This window comes from Bombus impatiens, unplaced genomic scaffold (assembly GCF_000188095.3).
Source record: "Bombus impatiens unplaced genomic scaffold, BIMP_2.2 scf_1445, whole genome shotgun sequence".
Classification (NCBI taxonomy): Eukaryota; Metazoa; Arthropoda; class Insecta; order Hymenoptera; family Apidae; genus Bombus; species Bombus impatiens.
Window position 1 is genome coordinate 481780 of NT_177864.1, and position 19562 is coordinate 501341.

General features: G+C 46.1%; 1 protein-coding gene across 1 annotated transcript in view; it reads right to left on the reverse strand.

Moving 5' to 3' along the window:
- Nucleotides 1–1213: 1213 nt before the first annotated feature.
- LOC100742880 overlaps nt 1214–19562 on the reverse strand; it is a 200368-nt gene continuing 182019 nt past the window's right edge. The window contains 3 exon segments of the mRNA XM_033324001.1: nt 1214–1289; nt 2407–2471; nt 3009–3079. Of these exon segments, the coding sequence (XP_033179892.1) occupies nt 3051–3079 (29 nt within the window). The 3' untranslated portion in view covers nt 1214–1289; nt 2407–2471; nt 3009–3050.

Genomic DNA, 19562 nt, shown 5'->3' on the forward strand with positions numbered 1-19562 from the left:
GAAAGTCGGGGGAGTACGGATTTGCCGGCAAATAAGATCAGAATTGATGCGAATTCACGGGACGAGGGGAGAGAGAGAGAGAGAGAGTCGTTGCTATTTGCAATTTACTCACCTTGACGCGCAAAAGATGCTGCAGACTTTGAGCTTGACTGCTATTTAAGGGTGGATTGTCAGTCCCGAGACGCGCCACTGCAATCACGTTTTCTCGGGTCGCGTTGTACAGGAACAGCGTGCATACTGTCTGCAAATAAAACGGAAAAAAGGAATACGAGATATGTCTCGACGTCATCCAACGCTATCTCGCATTATTAAGTTTCGCCCAGCCGTGTGCGCTTTATATTCCCGATCCGTCTGCCTTGCCGCCTCTCGAGATTTTTCTCAGCCCCGCGTGAATACCTCGCACAGTCGAGAGAGGACGTCGCCGTTTCGGCTTAAAATTCGTTCGGTCTACCATTCGGACGAACCGGGTTTGAAACAGATCCTCTAGGTTTGCGGAACGCGATAGAATTTTGATTTCAAGAAGTGGAAGATACAAAGAGAGTAGGTCAACCGACGGTACGAGACGTTTTTAGTAAGAATGATGGATAATAAGGTGAGGTGTTTTACCTGGTTATTAACTTCTTCTCTCATGAAGTTATCGAGGGACGACACTGCGTCCAGGACGGTGAGGTTATTGTGTCGTCGCAATAAGCTCTCGTCCTTTTCGCTGTAGCCCAGGAACATGAAAACTCCGTGCGGTATAGAATAAGCGTCTGTAGAGAAAAATTATGGAAAGATATTATCACGAAGCCACGGTAGCATTTAACATTTTTAATATCTAAAGACCAGGCAAACGATCTATAGTACAAAAAGTATTTTCGTTTCATCAACTTGAGTTGCAACCAAGTTTCTCATTAAATCGATGAAAAAATATTTGAATTATTTCGTTTAGATTATCGTTTGGGTCAGGTTGCCGTTCGTCTTTTCGTTGTTCTTTTGCTATACCCGTTTGTGCTTTTAGACATGATTGCTATTATCTGTCTTTTATGCGAATTTGATATTTCCTGTGTACTGAAATAAATTATTATAAATGAGAAACATTCACCTGGTGAGGGCCGCATGCATATGAAACGACCGCTATAGCAAAGGCAGGGTCCGCGATGCGCCTGATACGCCGGTGCTTCGTGATTGTAAAATGCAAAGTCTGTCTTGCAGGGCGACGAGTCCACGCAGATCGTGTTGCAGATCAAAACTTCACCCTCGCCGCACTGACACAGCTCGGAACATTCCGGCTCGTCCTCGCGATATAGCTACACGGATCAAGTATACGGTTGGTTGGTTCGCAGTTCAAAGAGTATAGCTTTGGTCTAAATCTTCTTCGAGAGACACGGACGAGTTACATTGAATCGATTTGGCTACGACTCGTTTTTAGTTAAAGAGAAAAAGGATCAAAGTCCAGGCAGATGTATAAACAAGACACGTTAAAACATTGCCGTTTTTAAATATGCGGAAATGTAAAATCCGCTATCGAGTATGACCGACGAATGTTTCCTTTCTGTCTCGTTTGAATTTACTGTAATTTTGTGAAGATTAAATTTGAGGGGAAAAGTCCCAAGATCAGTCGAACGTTAGATCTGGTCAGTTTACCGGCTGTGTCATTATTTCGAAATCGATAATTGTAATGGAACACGATAATCAAGATATATGGTATTTCGTTTTAAAGATGAATGGCCCGGCTTGAAAACAGCGTACGTTGAATATTAATTATCGTCGACGTTAATCGCGATACTCGGAATTAAAATTTCCAGTCACCATTCGACATTGTTGTTAATTCACCGACATCGATCGACGAGATAATGAACCCCGCATGGTGAAAAAAAGATCTTCGTCTCTTTTCGCCGGCAATACTCGTATTCGCGTATTCAATGGTTCGCATTTTTACATTGCACGAAACAGCGTTAAAAGCTTGTTTATCATTTCCGCTCGCGTTTCTTTACTTTCTCGCCAATTAAAAGCTTTCCCTCGTGTTTCCCCTAAGCGCTGCGAGAGTATCAAATTTCTGAATTTCCGTTTATGTTACATCGTCGCGTACGCGATTAAAGTCACCAACGTCGCACAATACATACTTGTAACATTGTTCGCTTTTAATAATCGCAGCCAAACCGGCGGGAAATTTGCGCGAAACACAGCCAAATTATTTATCGAGCGAGTAAAACGGCATTCGAATTTCAACATACTCCATGCCACAGTTATCCTGTATTTAAAGAAAAATTCCGTTTCAACCGCCAGAATTTTTCGCTGCTCTAATCTTTCTGAACTTTCGATTGGTTTCCAAATCGTAGCCCGTGTTTCTCGAATCTGCCAGCCGGCCGAGAACGCTTTTCGCCCGGTCGCTCGCGAAAATACCTTGCAGATCGTCGAACTCACCCTCTTGCCTTCGCCCTCCCTTATGTATTGGTGACTTTGCCTCGGCCTTTGAACCACACAGAAGCCTATAAAGAGACGAACGTTCAGACGTGTGCTACACGTTACCCGGCAAACTGTTTTCCTGTCTTCTTTCCCCAGTTCCCGCCCTCGTCTCAACCCCTAACCGTCGCCACACCCATTCCCCATTTCGAATCTTTCTTTTAGCCCGTTTCAAGCCCTCCCACCCCATCGATTCGCTTTGTAACATTCGACGCACGGGCTTTCGCGGCAACGAAACGAAAATTCCTCGTGTGTCCTGAACAGAATCTCTCTCGTCCGGTTCGAACGATCAAAGGAGCTGCGCTTTTCCCATTCGAGAAATACCGCGCTCACGCATCGCTCTTTTCCTTCGTCGACTTTCTTTCTCCGAGATTTCAATACTTTGCTTCTTTTACTTCACCGATTTGCCAATCCCCGCGTGAGTAATTGCCCCTTGTCGTCGCGCACTCGACTCTATTTAAGTTGTCAATTCGAAGACCAATTGATGTAATTGTTTACGACTTGAAAAGGGAAGAAAATCTGCAGATAGACAAGATTATTATTAGCAGCGAATGGACACTTACGAGGTGGCGTGGTAGTTGTGGTAGTAGTGCTAGGAGTGGTACTTATGGTGGTACTGCTGGTGGTGGTGATTTCCCAAGTTTCTGTAGGTTCTGTGGTCGTCCATCTCGTCACTTCCGGTATTTTATTATCTTCCACTTGCTCCACCATGGTAACCGTCGTCGTGCTAACCGGTGACTTGGTAGTCGACGAGACCGTCGTTGTCGTGGTCCTCGGGTAATGATGATGTTTCCTCCTCGCGTGATAATCTTTCTGAGATTCGACTGAAACCATCGGCAACTTCGTCTTAATGCCTTCTCTCCACTATCTATGATTGCTTCAAAAATCTTCTAAAATTACTTTGGCTCTCTAGGATGAACACATCTATCCCTTAACACCGGAAAAAATGAAACGGACGATCGTCGAATCGATCGAATCGTACGTTTCAGCTAACGGGTTGGTAAATAAATTCACACCATAGCAGGATGGTCCAGGTTAATTTGCATCTAACGTGTTTATCGGCCAGGCGAAAGGAGGCCATCAAACCCTGCTGTTTGACCTACATTTCCTATCGGGAATCGACGAAAGACGATCGAGCTGGTCGATGCAGTTAACGCCGACACACACATACACACACGCGCGCGTACACACGTATACAGGCGATGCACTTCTCGATCGAGCAGCAAGCGCAATTTCTTCATATCTAAATGACTTATCTGTCGGCTGAATGCCGGCTACCATCGAGTTTTGCAACGCGATTCGCGGTAACAGATGTAAGATCGATAAAAGTCCCGTTTCGCTCGTCCGTACGTTCTTTCGTTCAATGTAATAGCAATTCCGCGATCTCAATGAACCCTGGCGATCGCTAGACGATCGCTACAGATGAACGTCTTTATGCTCCGGTCTGGAACTTGGATAAGACACGAGTTCCCGTAGCTCTATTGACTCGTCCTATCTTTCTTCCATTTCGTACTTTCTTTGCCGTTTGCTCCCTTGTAAAAAGGCAATAAATCTTGTTTAAAAAATAATTTATGATATTCGTAGAATCGAGGTGTATCCGAACATAGAACGCCGAGAGAGTTAGAGACTAAAGCCATTCATCACGTTTTTCAATAAACGGCCGAATTACATATTTAGCCGGGGGCCAGGGCGGATGATAAAAATAAGATGAGCGTGCGCAAAGGAATCGGCTCTGTCATCGCTCAGATATTAATCGTCTCAGATATTAATCACCGTACGGACTGGCACATCGTATTGTCTCGAACGTTTCGCCGTTCTTTTGGGCAAATGTTTAATCCCGTCGGATGATTTTATCGCGGGAAAGACACGGCCTGCTCCAAGTTTTTTCCCCGGAGAACGGACATCGTCCGCCGCTTAGAGCATCGAGGGAATTGTATCTGCGACGAAACAGTCGCTCTCTTTCATCTTCTTTCGCTTATGTTATCGCGTGAACATTTTTGTCGATCGAAAAGGGTCGATTACGTCGAAACGCGCGTCCCACGACTCTTGTTATTCTTTCTATCGAACGCCTACGTAAAGGCGTTATATTTACGCACAGGCTATCTGTCATAAATAAACTTGTCTAACTTGGAGACACTGTAAAAACGAAAATACGAGAAAGTTCGTGCTTTGCGAACAAATTTTTCTCGAAGCACGCGTAATATTTTATCAACGACCAACTGATAAAATGTTAAAGGTTGGATTTTTTTTTAGGTACTCACCCACGCAAGGGTTCACCCAGAGGAGTCTCTGCCAGCCCAAGCAATCGTAAAGTTGCGTGAGCTCCGTGCCCTTGCACGCGCAGTTCGATCGTAGTTCCGTGCCAAGTATTCCCAGCATCGCTTTCCTGCATTCTGCCGTTGGACCGGCACACTTCTTCGTTACGCTGTCCACCGCGCAGTTTTGCTCGTAGTACTCCAACCTCGCTCTACGCAACGTAGTAATTAGGTTACGCCGTGAACTATTCGCGAGCATCTAAACGACCAGTATCATCAAAGCGCTCGTCACGAACTTCCGACGAAGACTGACGTTTCGAGGACGAGCAGCAGCTCTCTCTCCCTCTTTCTCTCTCTCCCTTTGTCGCTCGGCCAAAATTGAAATCGAAATTATTCGGTCAGAGTTGTAAACATGTCAACGGCCCAATAGAATTTCCGCATTTTTGCGCGGGACTTTGACCTGCTTTCTAAATTGTTTTCAGGATAATCGCGGTTCTGTTAGGATATGCGCGTGTGTGTTTATAGGACGTAGAGCGTTATGCACGAGATGGTTTCATCGAGTTTGCTCGATTATAGGCTCGTCGAATGTTTTCTGCATACGGAAGCTATTAATAATACATATAATTGTGATGATTCATGGATTGTTATTCGAGCAATTGTATACGATAAAATCAGGATAATCGCCGTAATTTATTTGTTCGATTACGACTCGTCTTTTCGATAGAACGCGGCACCTCGTTATAAAAATTGTTGCATAATGCATCAAACGATTAAAGAATATTCGACGCGATAAAAACGAATTCGTATCACGGTGTGATAATAAATCAATTAAAATGCCTCTACGATATATGTACGCTGTAATTCAATTGTCGCGCGATCCAACCGCCGGTCGATCGAAATCGATCCGCCATGAATATTTGCGTTCGCATAAACGCTCGCAGGGGCAGTTCACGATTCCTTTCCAATTCAAAATTTTCAATCGAATTAATCAACGGCCGGATTTTAATTACACTCCGTTAATCGACTGGCGATAAATAGCTTCAGCTTTTTCAGCTGACCTCGCATCGTGTCGAATTCCGAGCGGATCCGACGGTTATCGTAATTGCAGTGCGGCTGGACGGACGTCTTTTTCTTAATAATGAAGTGTTTCATTACGTGGCAAGACTGGATCAAGCCGCGTCTCGTTGACTCGCAATTTAACTTTCAAATTGAAACGGCCATCCCTTCCATTCGGGAGTTGGCCAACGTGAGAAAAAAGGATTCGAAGCGTTTAATCAAAAGGTCCGGTTTATCCAGACCGACGATACAATCTAGCCGTTGCTGTTCGCGATAAGCGCCAGACAAAATTGTCCCGCCATTGTTGTCCACGGGGCCGATTAATTTTTGCGATCTTAATACAGCCTCGATTAATCTCGTTTCTCTTGCCTCTTTCGTCTTTCAACTACGAGATTACGATGTTCACCGTGAAAATGGAGAGATTCATTTTTCTTGGATTAAGCGTTATTAACCTTCTTTCGTGAACCTTCAACGATGCTGTATTAATTTTATACGACGATATTATAAGCGATCTCGTAATCGATATTACATTGTTAATTAGGCTGTTCCGATATTTCCAACGTACTTGCATGCCTCGTGTTCCTTGCAGGCTTCTGCCAAACTGTGACAGGTCGGCAAATCGCCCTCGGTACGTTGCGCGCACGCAGGGTACATCTTTTCCTGCGCGATCATGCACTCGTCCTTCTTGCCGTCTGTTTTTCTGCAAAAAAGAAAAAAAAAACCTTATTCTTATTTTATTTATTACATTTGTTCGCGACCGTTTTGTCGAACGATATCGATACACGTATTTCTGAAGATCGAAATTTACGATTAGACGATAGATTGTCGAAAGGATTATTAAGATAGCGCGGATAATGGGAAGATATTTGGTTTTAAAACGAGCGATTCGATTCGTCAGTGTGGTCAGATTGCGGAAACAAAGGGAAGACGAAACGATTTACCGCATCACAGAGCACCGTCCTGGAGTCTACCCAGAGAGTAAGAGATCTCCATCTACCTTCCCAAGGGCTCCAGCAAGTTTTAAGGGAGAAATTCCCAGGCACCGCAAGGTGGGTATTGCTCAACGAGCATTAAACGAGACCGCCACGTATTTTATTCGACCTCGAGACTTTCCTTTCCCTTTGCTCTCTCGTGTCGTTCGATTCTTTTCTCATCCACGTACGTCGCTCGTGCTCTCTTTCTTCTATCAATTTTTACGTTTTATCAATATCCCCGGCGAAACTATAGAACGTTCTAATATTTTGCCTAATCCCGAGGCATTCGATCGATCAAAAATTAAACCAGCTGATCGAACGAACGATCGTTCGACGATCCTTTGAATTTTCCTCGGATATCTCGCAAGCAACCGCCCCCATAGTGCTAAATTAATCGTTGCATCTTAGGATAGCAGCTGGAGAATACGAGTTCCAATTTGTCAAAGACACGACGAAGTCCGGGTACAACGAGAGTCGTCAAATATTAATAAATCCCGAGATGATACCGATATCTCGTGTTTCGGGGCGGTTAGACAAAGAAACGGTGGCCGGGACAATGAATACGGCGTACGGGAAAAGTTGGAGTGAAAAAAAAGTGGTGGAAGAAAAAACCTGAAAGACGGATAGAAAGTTTCTGCATTGTTTCGTGGGCAAAAGCCACTTAAAAGTTAAAGGAGTTTCCTTCGAAAAGAAGCCCCGACTGGTTGCCGTTCGCGCGAAGGGATTAGAGATGCAGAACTCCGAGTATTTCCAGCGCAACGACGGTTCTTTGTACGAGGCTATGCTCTCCTCTGACCCACCTTTGTCTTTCCCTATCACTTTTGCCGTGAGTTTACTCAGGATTACGGCAAATGTACAAAGACAAGCGGTCTTAATTGAGTCGTATCCGGCCGAGTCGCGTTACCAGCCATCCCTTCGTCTCGCTCGTTCGAATAATCCTTTAAATTCTCGCGGATTTCATTTCGCCATGGAAGAGCACGATCTCATTTAAAGATAGCCACGTATGTCGATGATCGTTGCATACTCGTTGCATATTCGTTGCATCATCGTTGGTTGACTCATCGCGATCAGTGCGGTGACCACGATTGTGGAATATCTTCGCCGGCTGTGGTTATTCGATCCTTCATTAATCAAGCACGAAATTAATTAGCGGCCGAATTTATCTTCCGCCTGTGATACCCGCCGGGTTAATTGTTTCCGCGATTAATTCGATACCGTTCCAAATAGGAGGTTTCTGCTCTTTTCCGTGAATGCCATCCACGAATACGATATAACAATTTCTTCCGCTCTATCTGCCACCTGACCCCTACGAAACAATCCACTCGAATCGTTCAAGAATATTTTTGTTTTAATAAATATAAATAACACGGATCGCATGCAAATTCATAAAATCCCGTGGGCCCCGACAAGTGGCCGGCTCAACCTTCTCCCACCCCCCTTTTTTTTATTGTTTCGTTCGTTTTTTATCGTCGACAGACATCGATTTGCGAGTACACCGGAATATTCTCTCTACCGAAGCCGCTGCGAGCGGAAAACGATTTTCACACGGGTTGCGTATCGTGGATTTATAGAATTTTTTTATCTCGTTATTTCGATAACTATCGCACGATCGGACAAGAAACGATTTTGCTACCGGTCGAATTTTCTATTTTTCGTGCACGCCTCGTTTCGTCGTCGATCCAACTTTCGCATATTCTGCGATTTCGATGGTCGGCCCGGCGTCTCTTACGACTCACCTGCACAGACAGAACGCGATCTCTACCGAGTGCTTGTGATTCGCGGATTTGTAGAAATTCTGCAACGCTTCCATACACTCGTTCCTCGCGCAACTCGTCGAGTCGCAATGGTTCAGCACCGGTTCCATCAATACCTTGCACTCTGGATCGTTCCTGCAACGAGAATTCACAGACTTAACAAATTCGAAGCTTCTTAAAAACAACTATCGCAAACTAATGCCACTTTTGTTAAAGAATTCCGAGAAAATCACAGCTAACAGCGAAAAGAGCGTTTAACGAATCGTCAAACCGAAACCGTCAGGTTCGAGAAAATTTCGAAATGTCAGAAACAATATGAGAATACAGATTTTGCGTTTAAAGATTAAGATTAAGAGTGGATAATATTTTTTTAACCCACCTGCAAGCATTGTACGCGTGGTGACAAGTGCTGGAAAGCACGACCTTGACCGGCTGCTGGATCTTGTCCAGATCCGACGAAGCGGATGGTAACACCACGGACGTCTCTGTGGAAAAGTAGGATCGAAACACGTTGTACAGAACGTGGTGAGAGAGATTGACAGGATTTCGTGGGCGAATACGAGTGTTATGTTTGCGAGTTAAAGATCCTGGGAACAGGGACAAATGTTAGCATGGCTAACTGGTGGTTCCAAGGGTTTATGTATACGTCGAGTCTCTCCTTAAGGGAGAATAGCGTGTGGCAAAAGCTCGCAGTTCACGAGGAGCGTAGAAAGCGGAACGTATGTTTAGCTAGTTTAGAGAGAGCTTTAGCAGGGCGGCGAACTTATGTTCATATGTTGCGTTAAACTTAACCGAATCTGCTTATGCGTCCTAAAGCGACGGAGCTTATGATTTAAGGTCTACGAACTTGCAAGTTCTCTTTCGATAAAAAGACTTCTGCATGTAGCGTGGCAAGGAAAAATGCGGCGAGATATAAACCAAGCTTCCAGGTGGCTAGCGAAGGCAAATGATAAATCATTAGGTGACCGGTTTGCCTGTCCGGAAAAAAAGACGGCCCCTCACAGCGAATCTTGAATATTTATCGGCCGATATTTATCCTGGGTACACTTGCCACTTAAAAATAATCGTCGAGAATAATTGTTTATTTATGCAAATAACATCGGCCGCGCTACTTGATTTTGCCGAGCGAAACTGGAATTTACAAGGCTCGAGCAGCGCTTATTAATGAAGTAAGATCAAAAAGACGATGAATAAAGCGGACGTCGTGGAATAGGAAATTCCTTTCGCGTGTAAACTGTCGTTAATTTGCCCTGTTAAACACGAAAGTAAAAATGTTACGAATCCTGTTAGTCCACGCAGGCTGGAGAAAATTTTTCATTTATCCCAATTTGCCCCTCTAATCGGCGATAAATATCCAAAGTACGACGGTTATCCGAGGCCATCGAAGAGAAACCACTCGGGACAAGGTAAAGGAGTTGAAAGGAGCATGAAACGAGGTAACTTCGAGGGTGGCCGAGATAGGATCCACCCGATGACGAATGCTTGGCATCGTTAACCAGCCACCCTTGTTCGATTGATGGACTTGGTAGGCAGGGTTAACGACCTTGGGACTCGAAGAACCCTTCTGAATATCGGTGGAACGCCAGTCTCTACCTTCCTACCGCAGCGAAAAACCACTAGAAACGGGTCGTAAGAGGGGCGCAGCCTACTCGGATGACTAGCCATAAGTCAGCCGTTTCGAACAGCGTGCCTTCGACGCACTTTATTAAGACAAACGACCGGCCGACGTCTTTCTGTTTCTTCCTACCCTGATCGCTTTAATCGCCGCCCTCCAAATCTTCGTTACGATGGGTGCTCCCTCTCTAACCTTCCACCCATCTTCGATCGTCGTTGTCTGCTCGAGAAGTTTCGAGCTTGTCGATTGGCCGAACGGACATTTCGTTCGATACCTCTGAGACCACTTTGCGAATCTGCAAGTTTCCTATAAAATTACAAAACGATTCTATAGCGTCGAAGCTGTTGTATTCTGTATCGTCGATGAAAGAGCCACAACGATAAATAACTTCTCGACTCGGCCGACTTGCTGAAAGAAATCGAAAGGGGAATCGTCGTCGTGACGAGCAAAAACGAGCGAGTAACTTCAAGCGGCGGAGTAATTTGCGAGGAGTCGCCGATCCGTGCAGCTTCCCTTCGCTTTCGTCGACCGATATCTTCGTAGCATCGAAGGTTAGGCGTAAATTCTGGTACGATAGAAAACGTCGTTGTTGAATACGCTCGCGTAACAGAATCGTTGAATCGTTTCTACGGGCCAAGTTGATTTCGCGAATAGCTTCGATCCGTTCCACTCGCGGTGAACGAAGCGGACGAACTAGTTGCGAAACTGTTGTCAAAGAAACTCGCTTGTTGATGGTCTTGACAACCGAAGGACCAAGAGAAATTAGTCGAAAAATATATGGTAAACAAGAGCGTCCAACTTATCTTTATCGTATATTCTTATCGAGGATATCGTTGAAAGTTAGTTTGGAGAAAAAGTTGTCGGGATCGTTATCGATAAAACGACTCCTTAACGCAATCTCTTGCTTCGTATACGCTAAAGCGAAGTCTGATTCAAAGCGGGACTTTGGTAGCAATATTCCGATAATTTACGATCCCGAATAAAAGTTTCTCGAATATATCAGTGCCAATAAGAGTACAGAGCGCATTGAAAATTCCGCTCTCGAGCTAAGGTCGCCGAATAAATTCATTCGGGATGCCTGGCGCCGGCAGCGTCGTGGAAACATGTTCTCTTACTCTATCCACCACGGTGGATTCCCTCTATTGATATTCCCGCAGTTTTGGAGCGGATGGCTCGCGTTATGAGGTAGGCGGATACCACCGGTGTCCTTGAATCGATGGCACCGATCGTCCTCCCTAAATAAAGTTGTCCGAAGTTACGTCGCCTTAAAGATTCTATCGATGCTTGTTCGACAAGAAAAGAACGGTATCTGGTGTCGTCAGAGACCCGAGTGACGTAGAAGATAATTCTACTTACATTGACAAGTTTGATTCTCGTCTTTCGTTGTTGTTATCATCGTCAGCGTTATCCCACGAGCAAAATTCCATCATTCCAATGATCGTCGCTGAATCACTATGGTAGAAACGTCCAATTAACGTCCGATCTGTTACGCCCTCCGCATAAATTCCCCTTAATTGTTTCCGAGGCGTTCACGAAACGTCACGCAGCATCGTCCAATTAAAATCATCGTTACCGTTGTCGACAAAAACCATTCTCCTCGACCAACTCGGCAACCAGTTTCCTGACCGAGAGACGCGCGATAGCTGGAGCGAGAAGAAGGAGACACGAGGTCGTCGAGTGGCGCAGGAATATCAATCGCGGGAAGTTCGGAGAACGCGGGCTGGGCGGTGCCTTGACTCGATCGCGAGCAGATTCCTCTAGTTGGTCGGAGAAACACAGCCAATTCGAAACGGCGGTAATTGGAACCGGTGTCCGTCTGGCTGCTGGAGAGATCGATGCCGCGACCCGCCCTCCCGTCAGGGTATATCCGTCCTGAAGCAGCCGCCGAACCTTTCCGGTGACGCAGCTGCACACCAGCCTGGAAACTCGACGAGCCTCGTTAGAACTCGCGAGCGAGGCAAATCGGTCTCCATCACGGATAAAAACGACCGCGTCCGTTCGGCGATTGTTCGCCGTCGATTCGGGCCACGGTGAAATATATACGCGAGGAAAAGAGTCTTGGAGAGTTTGGTCGGAAACCGGAGGATCGAGACGCGACAGACTCGTTCGATACCGGCATCGTTCGGCTTTCGTTGAAATTCCGTGGTTAGGAATTTCCACACGATACGTCTGAGAGTTTAGGCTCGTCTGTTTCGACATACTTGCGAGTATCGTGGCTAAATAACCGCGAAAACCGAGCCACGGAATTGTTCTCTGGTAGGAGAGGGATGGGGTTTGTGGAACGGATGAGAGAGAATCGAGGAACCAAGGAGACTCGAGGACTAGGAAGACCGTGTACCATTTTCCTAATTCGCGTCGCTGTGAAGCGTCGAGCGGGAATTCAGGTTCGAGAGGTAGCGAAAGAAGAAGAATTCGTGGAATGGAGGAATCGACGAAGCGTGAAATCCTCGTAGTAGGAAATCGCGGGGATCGATGCTTCCGTATCGCTGATTCTGTGTATCTTGCGACGCGTTGTCGCGTCTGTTTGCGTTTACGCGGGATTGTAACGTGATATATCGTGACGGTGGACTAATTAGCGCGCCGCTAATAGCCGATAAAATACGGGGGGGAAGCGCGAAAAAGCGGCAAAACGGTCGCTAGCCGACGGCTCTCGACGATTGTAATCGCGTTTCGTATGTTTGAAGTTAATTGGATAATTAAGCGGTCGACGCGACTGCTCGACGTCGGGTACTTTGCGGGGAAAAACGCTACGTTGAAAGGTGGGACGCCGCGGGATAAAACAAATTTCCAAGTAAGCAAAAGTATTGGTTGAAATTTATAACGAACCGGACGGGCTTTGCAAATATGCGATCGATCGAGCTAATCGATCGGGCGACGCCAACCAAACACGCCACCCTCGCGGACAAATGAAAAACAAACTGTGCTTTCTCTACGAGAGCGAAAAATTATTTGACAGCAATTTCGAACCAGCGTTTTTGCGGTTGGCCTCGTTGTGTACACGCGACACGATTAAACGGCGAGTATACAAATAACGAGCAGAAGGACGAGGAGGGGAACGAAATTGCGAGTAAAAGTCGAGATCGTACCTTCTGCTGTTGCGTTTCGTTCCTTTTCTTCCAGACGTTTCTCGTCGCTGTGTGCACGAAACGTACGAATTGGAAACCGTGTTTGAGCGACTGTTACGCAACTGAAGCAAATGACAGAACGAATATGCTCCGCAAGGAATCGATTGTTTAGAGGGAGAAACGAGAGAGAATCGAGACGCGAAGTACCTACCCTCGGATGACGATAGAGAGGAGAATATCGATCAGCCATGACGTAAATAATAATTTATCAAACACATGACGTTTACACGTTGAAAAATCTTCCCAGAATATAGGTATCGTATTTGAATTAGTAAATAAGTGATCGACAAGGGACTTCGACACGACGTCGTTTTGCCACTAACCTAATTCGTCACGCGTCTGACCTACCAGCGAACGCGAGGGCAGCAAGGATTTCCTGGGACGAGTGTTATTAAAAGCGTCCAAGCTTTGGATTATTATCGTTATTATTGCGTATATAGATGGGCGCAACGATCATTCAAACGCGACTACACTCAACCCACTTTCCTGTTAATTAAATGAAATAGCAAGCGGAGAGGAAGACGCGCATCTGCAGACGAGCGAACATCGAATCCCAGTGGAAACACGAAACACTCCGAAACGGATAATTATCGTTTCGAATGACGAAACTCGGGATAACTCGAGCCACGCGTTCTCCGAATTTTCCTGGCTCGATGACCGACGAGATTCGTTCGTTTCGACTGGTGGAACGACGTACGAAGATGTACAAGCGTTAATTACCGACAACCGAGCTCGTGCTGTTGTTTCCCAAACGAGAATGAAAATAGGTATAAAAATGTCGAATCGAACGATTTCGGATGAAACTATTTTCCGCTCTCCAGTTACTTTATCATCGACGAACAACCGTTTACTTTTGCCCTTATCATCTAGCACGGGCTTACACGCTCTATGGTTACTATGGTGGTGTTCTTAGGAACTACCTTGACCTAGCTCCAAGAGACTTGCGAACAACTTGTAGGTCCACGATGCACCAGCAAGTTCGATTAAGTAAACCGATTAAGGGCTTGCAAGGCGACGCGACGTGCTTGGACACCTAATGTAACTAGACTTGTTGAGTAACACGATGAATACTTTCCTAATTACGTTGCATCAAAGGATTCTATTTAACTTGCGCATATTACCAGCCACGACTTACAGTAGCTTGAATATCTTCCGAACAAGCAAACGCATGTTCGTATCTAGTTTGAAACGTACGATACTCGAAATGCAATTTCGTCGCTGGCCAAGGAACGATCGTTTCAGCGAACGAGGCCGGAGAAAGATTGTTTCGTAGCGCGTACTGAATCCTCGCGTTTTCGCGGGAAAAGGAAAAATGTAGGGCATACGGCACGTTCGCGGTCGGATTTTACTTTATATATCCGAAATCGATAGGGGCGCACTTTTGACGAGCACACTCGAACGTGCTCGCAGGTGCGCGGAGGCGGGCGCATGCCCGGACCTAGATGCGCGCACCGCTGTGAGTTATAATTACGGTGACCCGTTTGTTTAACTCCACCGATAACGAGCAACGATTTTGCGCCCACCTCTTTCTCCCCCTGTATTTCTCTTTTTCTTCTCTTGTCACTCTTCAGCGAACGAGAGGCAGAGGGAACGAACCGCGGAGAAAAATACACGAAATCGCTTTCACCCTGTCGATATCGAGCGCTAAATCTCAAAGCGTGCTGCCGCTTTTGACCGCGTAATTAGCGCGAACGCGGATCTGTCCCGTTCTGAAAGCTAATCGAGTAATAGTCGACTGCCTTCGCGAGCTTCGAGAGCGAGAGAAGATTTCGCGAAAGCGCCTGTTTCCTGAGACCTGCGAAACAGATTGAAGCTTTCCTCGCGAACAACTGGGTTGTAGCGTCGCTGTAAGCACTGAATGCGAAACGCTCGTTTCCGATGTTACGCCTAATCGAGTAGAAGAACGTTTCAGTGCCCCGACTCAAGTCGACGTCACGGAGTATGGATTATTAAACGATGACGTTGACACAGGTTCACTCAGGATGATCGATATTCTTTCAAGATTTAGCAAGCATGCAAAGCCATAACGTTGCGCGAACAAGAAACGAGAAGTTTCGAAGATGCAGCATCGATCCGACGAAAAGCAGTTATCCGATGAACCAAAGAATATCCGATAAAGTTCCATCAAGATAATGGAGCAAACCGACGAAACTTTCTTTCCCATTTCGAAGGCAATCTCTGCGGATAAGTCCGCCTTTATATCAAATTTCCAACGCCCTCGATCGACCGCTTAACTTTCACCCTGACGTGACGCATTTCGATGGATCGAATCGATCGATCACCGGCTGACTATGCAACGAGTGTATTTCGATTCTTTGCAAATTCCACCGTCAGGATGCTATCTTTTCCCTCTACTTTTTTTTTCTCCGCGGAAGAAAAGGAAGGGAACAGAGGAGAAATTTATCGGTCCGATTTTTCGAATGGAGCCTCGACTGCTCGCAAGATCCTCGCTCGAACGTCGAAACGAGTTTCCGGTCCCGGCAGGCCGCTCCACCGAAATTGAATATATGAATGCGAAATTGCAGCGGCGCTCAGGTCCGTCGAGGATTCGACTTTCGAACCGGCAGAAAATAGCGACTCGTTAAGCGCCGCGTACCGCCCGGTCCACGGAGAAACACGGCCGAATAAGCGGCCGAACGAATTTTAATTAGAACGCGACGAATGGCGGGAAATGCGCGTTTGTTCCTCGCCAAGGTGAAAGCCGGCTTGATTACATCTACACGAATTTCCAATCCTACCTACATCGTTCGAGAACACGATGATTTTCATCGGTCCGATGAGCAGATACAGCCACTCTAAGACTGCTCTATCCTACCTTAACGAGACCAATACACGAGTGATACACGAATCGATAATTTGGATTGCTTATTTTCACACCCATACTATTTCTCTCGAAAGGCTGCAACGTGTATATTCCTACGTGTAACTACGAGACGTCGTACCGAATCCATTCCTGTTACTTGTCACGAATATCGACTAATTGTGTTTGATCCTGGCCTCGCAACATTGGACACTGTCGAAGCGGTCGCCACTTTCAAGAAAACTCTACATTTGGTCCTTTTAGTTTTCTCAAACACTGAAGCCATCGACAGCGTACAGACAATAGACTGGGACGAAGGCAGACCATAGACACTAAACAGACGACGATGGCTTTCAGTTATAGGGTGCTTCACTGCTAGCGTGCGGATCGGGACTAGCTTAAATTATATTCCTACTTGTACACTTCTGTGTTAAAATATATTTTCTACTTTACAATTTATCCACGCGTTCCTCTGTTCGTACATCTAATAACCTCGACAGACACGAAAAAGAAGCTTCGTGACATCCTGTTTGTACGTAAAGCGTTTAAATGATCTCATAGACAGCTCCAGTATTGCGGAGAGTATGAAAACTAACGCAACGAAACCGTGGAAATATCATAGGACCGGTAAGATGGATACAACGACGAACAATTACCTGGTTCCGATGTCGCGCTTTTCAGAATCGCTTTTTCGGCCGAGAAATCCATCATCCGCGTTTCTTCCGAACGGATCGCTGAACAGCGGGACACGATCGCCTCTCGTTGCTCGTCGGAGCGTAGGAGTGGCCGTTTCGTTCGAATCAATCACCCGACGGAACATCGATACGCGGGTAATCGCTGGATTAAAGGATAACCAAGGATAATTACTCGCCGTTCGATCCGGATGCAATCAATTCTCGATGCGTTATAGTTCGCGCTTACCACCCACCCTCCGGCTTTCTGTCCCCGCGATCACTCACATCCGTCTTCTTTGCTGTTGATTTTTTCTCGCGCTTCCAACGGACCTGACCTGACTCGAACCAAACGAAAAACAACGCGAGATCCAACGCTTAGGCCAGTAGCCGCCTTAAAAATTTTTATTTCAGACGCACGGTAGCAAATGTGTAGTTTAAAGTTTCGAATAAAACGAACCATATTTCGTGGTATTTAATAACGTCACTCGGAGAAATTTAAACGTTGATAAAGCTGTTTTAGCTTCTCATTAAACACCCGAAAGATTGGTTTAGCCGGTACACGAATACGTTTCTGAAAAAATTGCAGGTTGTGCATTTTTCACGAGTCCGCGAGAATTTACAGCCGCTAAAACGGCGCGTATTTGCCGGTGGAATTATGCTGACCATAGTTTTCTTCTTGTTAACGTGGCGCAACTCGTCCATCCATCAAGTTGCACGAGTTACGAGACGGTCTCCGGGAAAATATGTATCCGTTTCGCAGCGGCTGAAGCCGTCTTTTCAACTCGCCGTCGACGCGCTTCCCCTCTTACGTCGGCAATTTCAACGTCGAGACGAGCCCTGGACGGGCGCACAGGCAAAATTATCCGGCGAATTTCGCGGTACAAACTCGTTCGGAACGTAGTAACGAGACCTCGTAAATTTTTCTCTTGCTCGCCGGCGTGAAAGTTGGCCGCGAAATCGATCGGACGCGGAATATCGCCGCAGCATCTCCGCTCTCTACCAGACTTATCACCGTGAAACTTTAATTTAATTTCGCCTCCGAGTCCCCTCATTTCCCTCCCGTTTCCCTCCTATCTACTCATATTATTTCCCGAGTCGCCGGATTTCGAACTTTAATCCCGACGAGCCGACGTAACTTTTCGGCCGGAATCCACGTATCTCGTCGTAGGGTCGACTCGAGATGGGAGCGAAATAAATCGCCGATAAGCCTCGCGTCTGCGGAAGTTCAATTGCCACCCGACGGAAGCTTTCCTTTCCTCTGAGATACGCTTGTTTCCCGCGTTTTAATTAGAACGTGCTTTCATACGTACTTCGAGTCTGATTAAAGTGGATTTTTAGGAATCGAGCATTTCTGCTCGAAACGTTAGAATCGTTTAGATTTGTTTTAGAAAATCGTCGCTCGAGATGCATAGAGCGACGCGAAAGTAACACAGTCCGCCGCCGCGTATCGTCCAATTTTCCTGCCACTTCTAAATCATTTTTTTCAGGATTAAATTATCAGAGTGGCACCAAAAGTCTATTTCATTTACAAACATGTGTTTCACAGGGAGGCATCTTTGTACAAACATGAAACCTAATCTGTCAAATGCTGTGGTCTTTATCTTAATAGAACAAAATGGATCAAACGTAATTCAATGAAACAATATAAAACAGAAAATGTATTTCCTCGTAGAACGAAGGAAGCTTTTGGAACAACCTAATATTTGTACACCACGTTATGGTATCAATGTGTTTGCACTTTAATCTTCGTACCCTGTAAATGTACAATGGCAAAAGAAAAAGGTAGATACTCACGATTACGATCGTCCGTCTGGTTCCTCTTATGCTGCGTCTTATGACTGTGTCCTACGGGAACAGGTATCTGCTTCATGTCCACTAGATCACGATGTTCCGTGTCGATCAAGGGATTCTCGAGCTGCGACTCGATCACCTCGAAGCTGGTCGAGTTGTCCGGATGCGAGATGACCTTCACTGTAAACGAGCAAACGTAACGGAGCATGGAGGAAAGCGTTCGCGCGTCTGATCTTTGATTCTAACCGCGTTTCCATTGGGTACGACTACCGCCGCGGAAATCTTATTCATCGCACGAAATCGAGCGACCTAGCTCCAAGCGGACTCTCTTCGATCCGTGAATATCGGCACGTGAAACTCGGAGAAAATGCTTCTCAAACGTTTTCAGGAATTTTCTACGCGGCGCGAGATTAAAGGGGACCGACTTCTCTAGTTCGACAGCCTTTCGATTTCGTCGCTGCGACGGCCCAAGTAACTAGAGGAATAATAAAAAGTCGGTTACAATCTTCGCGAGATCGTCGCGTTAGTCTGTGCACAGAAGCGTATTTTAACGCGGAAATGACAAAGTAGGTAGGTTTTGCTCGAAGAAGCTTGCTGCGATTGATCGCCTCGTCCGGAAATTCGAAATGGTCGTAACTGTTTTTAAGATCAGCAAGCTGGCGATGGGAAAGCAAATTCGACGCAGCGGTAGGTCCGTTCAGCTGAAAATGCTCGGAGAATAATCGGACCGACACGTTTACGGGCCGATTCGATCTCGATAATCGCTACGCACCAGAAGCTCTTCGAACCATCGCGAATAACTGTGCCGTTGATAAAAATAACAAGTCGCTCAAGGGGACCGAGAGTAATTCGAGCGATTCACAGCTCGTCGATGAGGAAATGCATATTCGATGAGAAAAGCGAATGGAATGAGAGTTTGGAACGCAGAGAGGCGACTTGGTACTTTTCGCGTCCGATAGCGAGAATGACGGCGCTCGATTAGTCGAAGAGCCGCGATCGATGGTGTCTGGCGCACCTTGACACCGGTGTACGAACCTTGGTCGACGAACCCTTCGAAGGCCTCGCGGAGATCG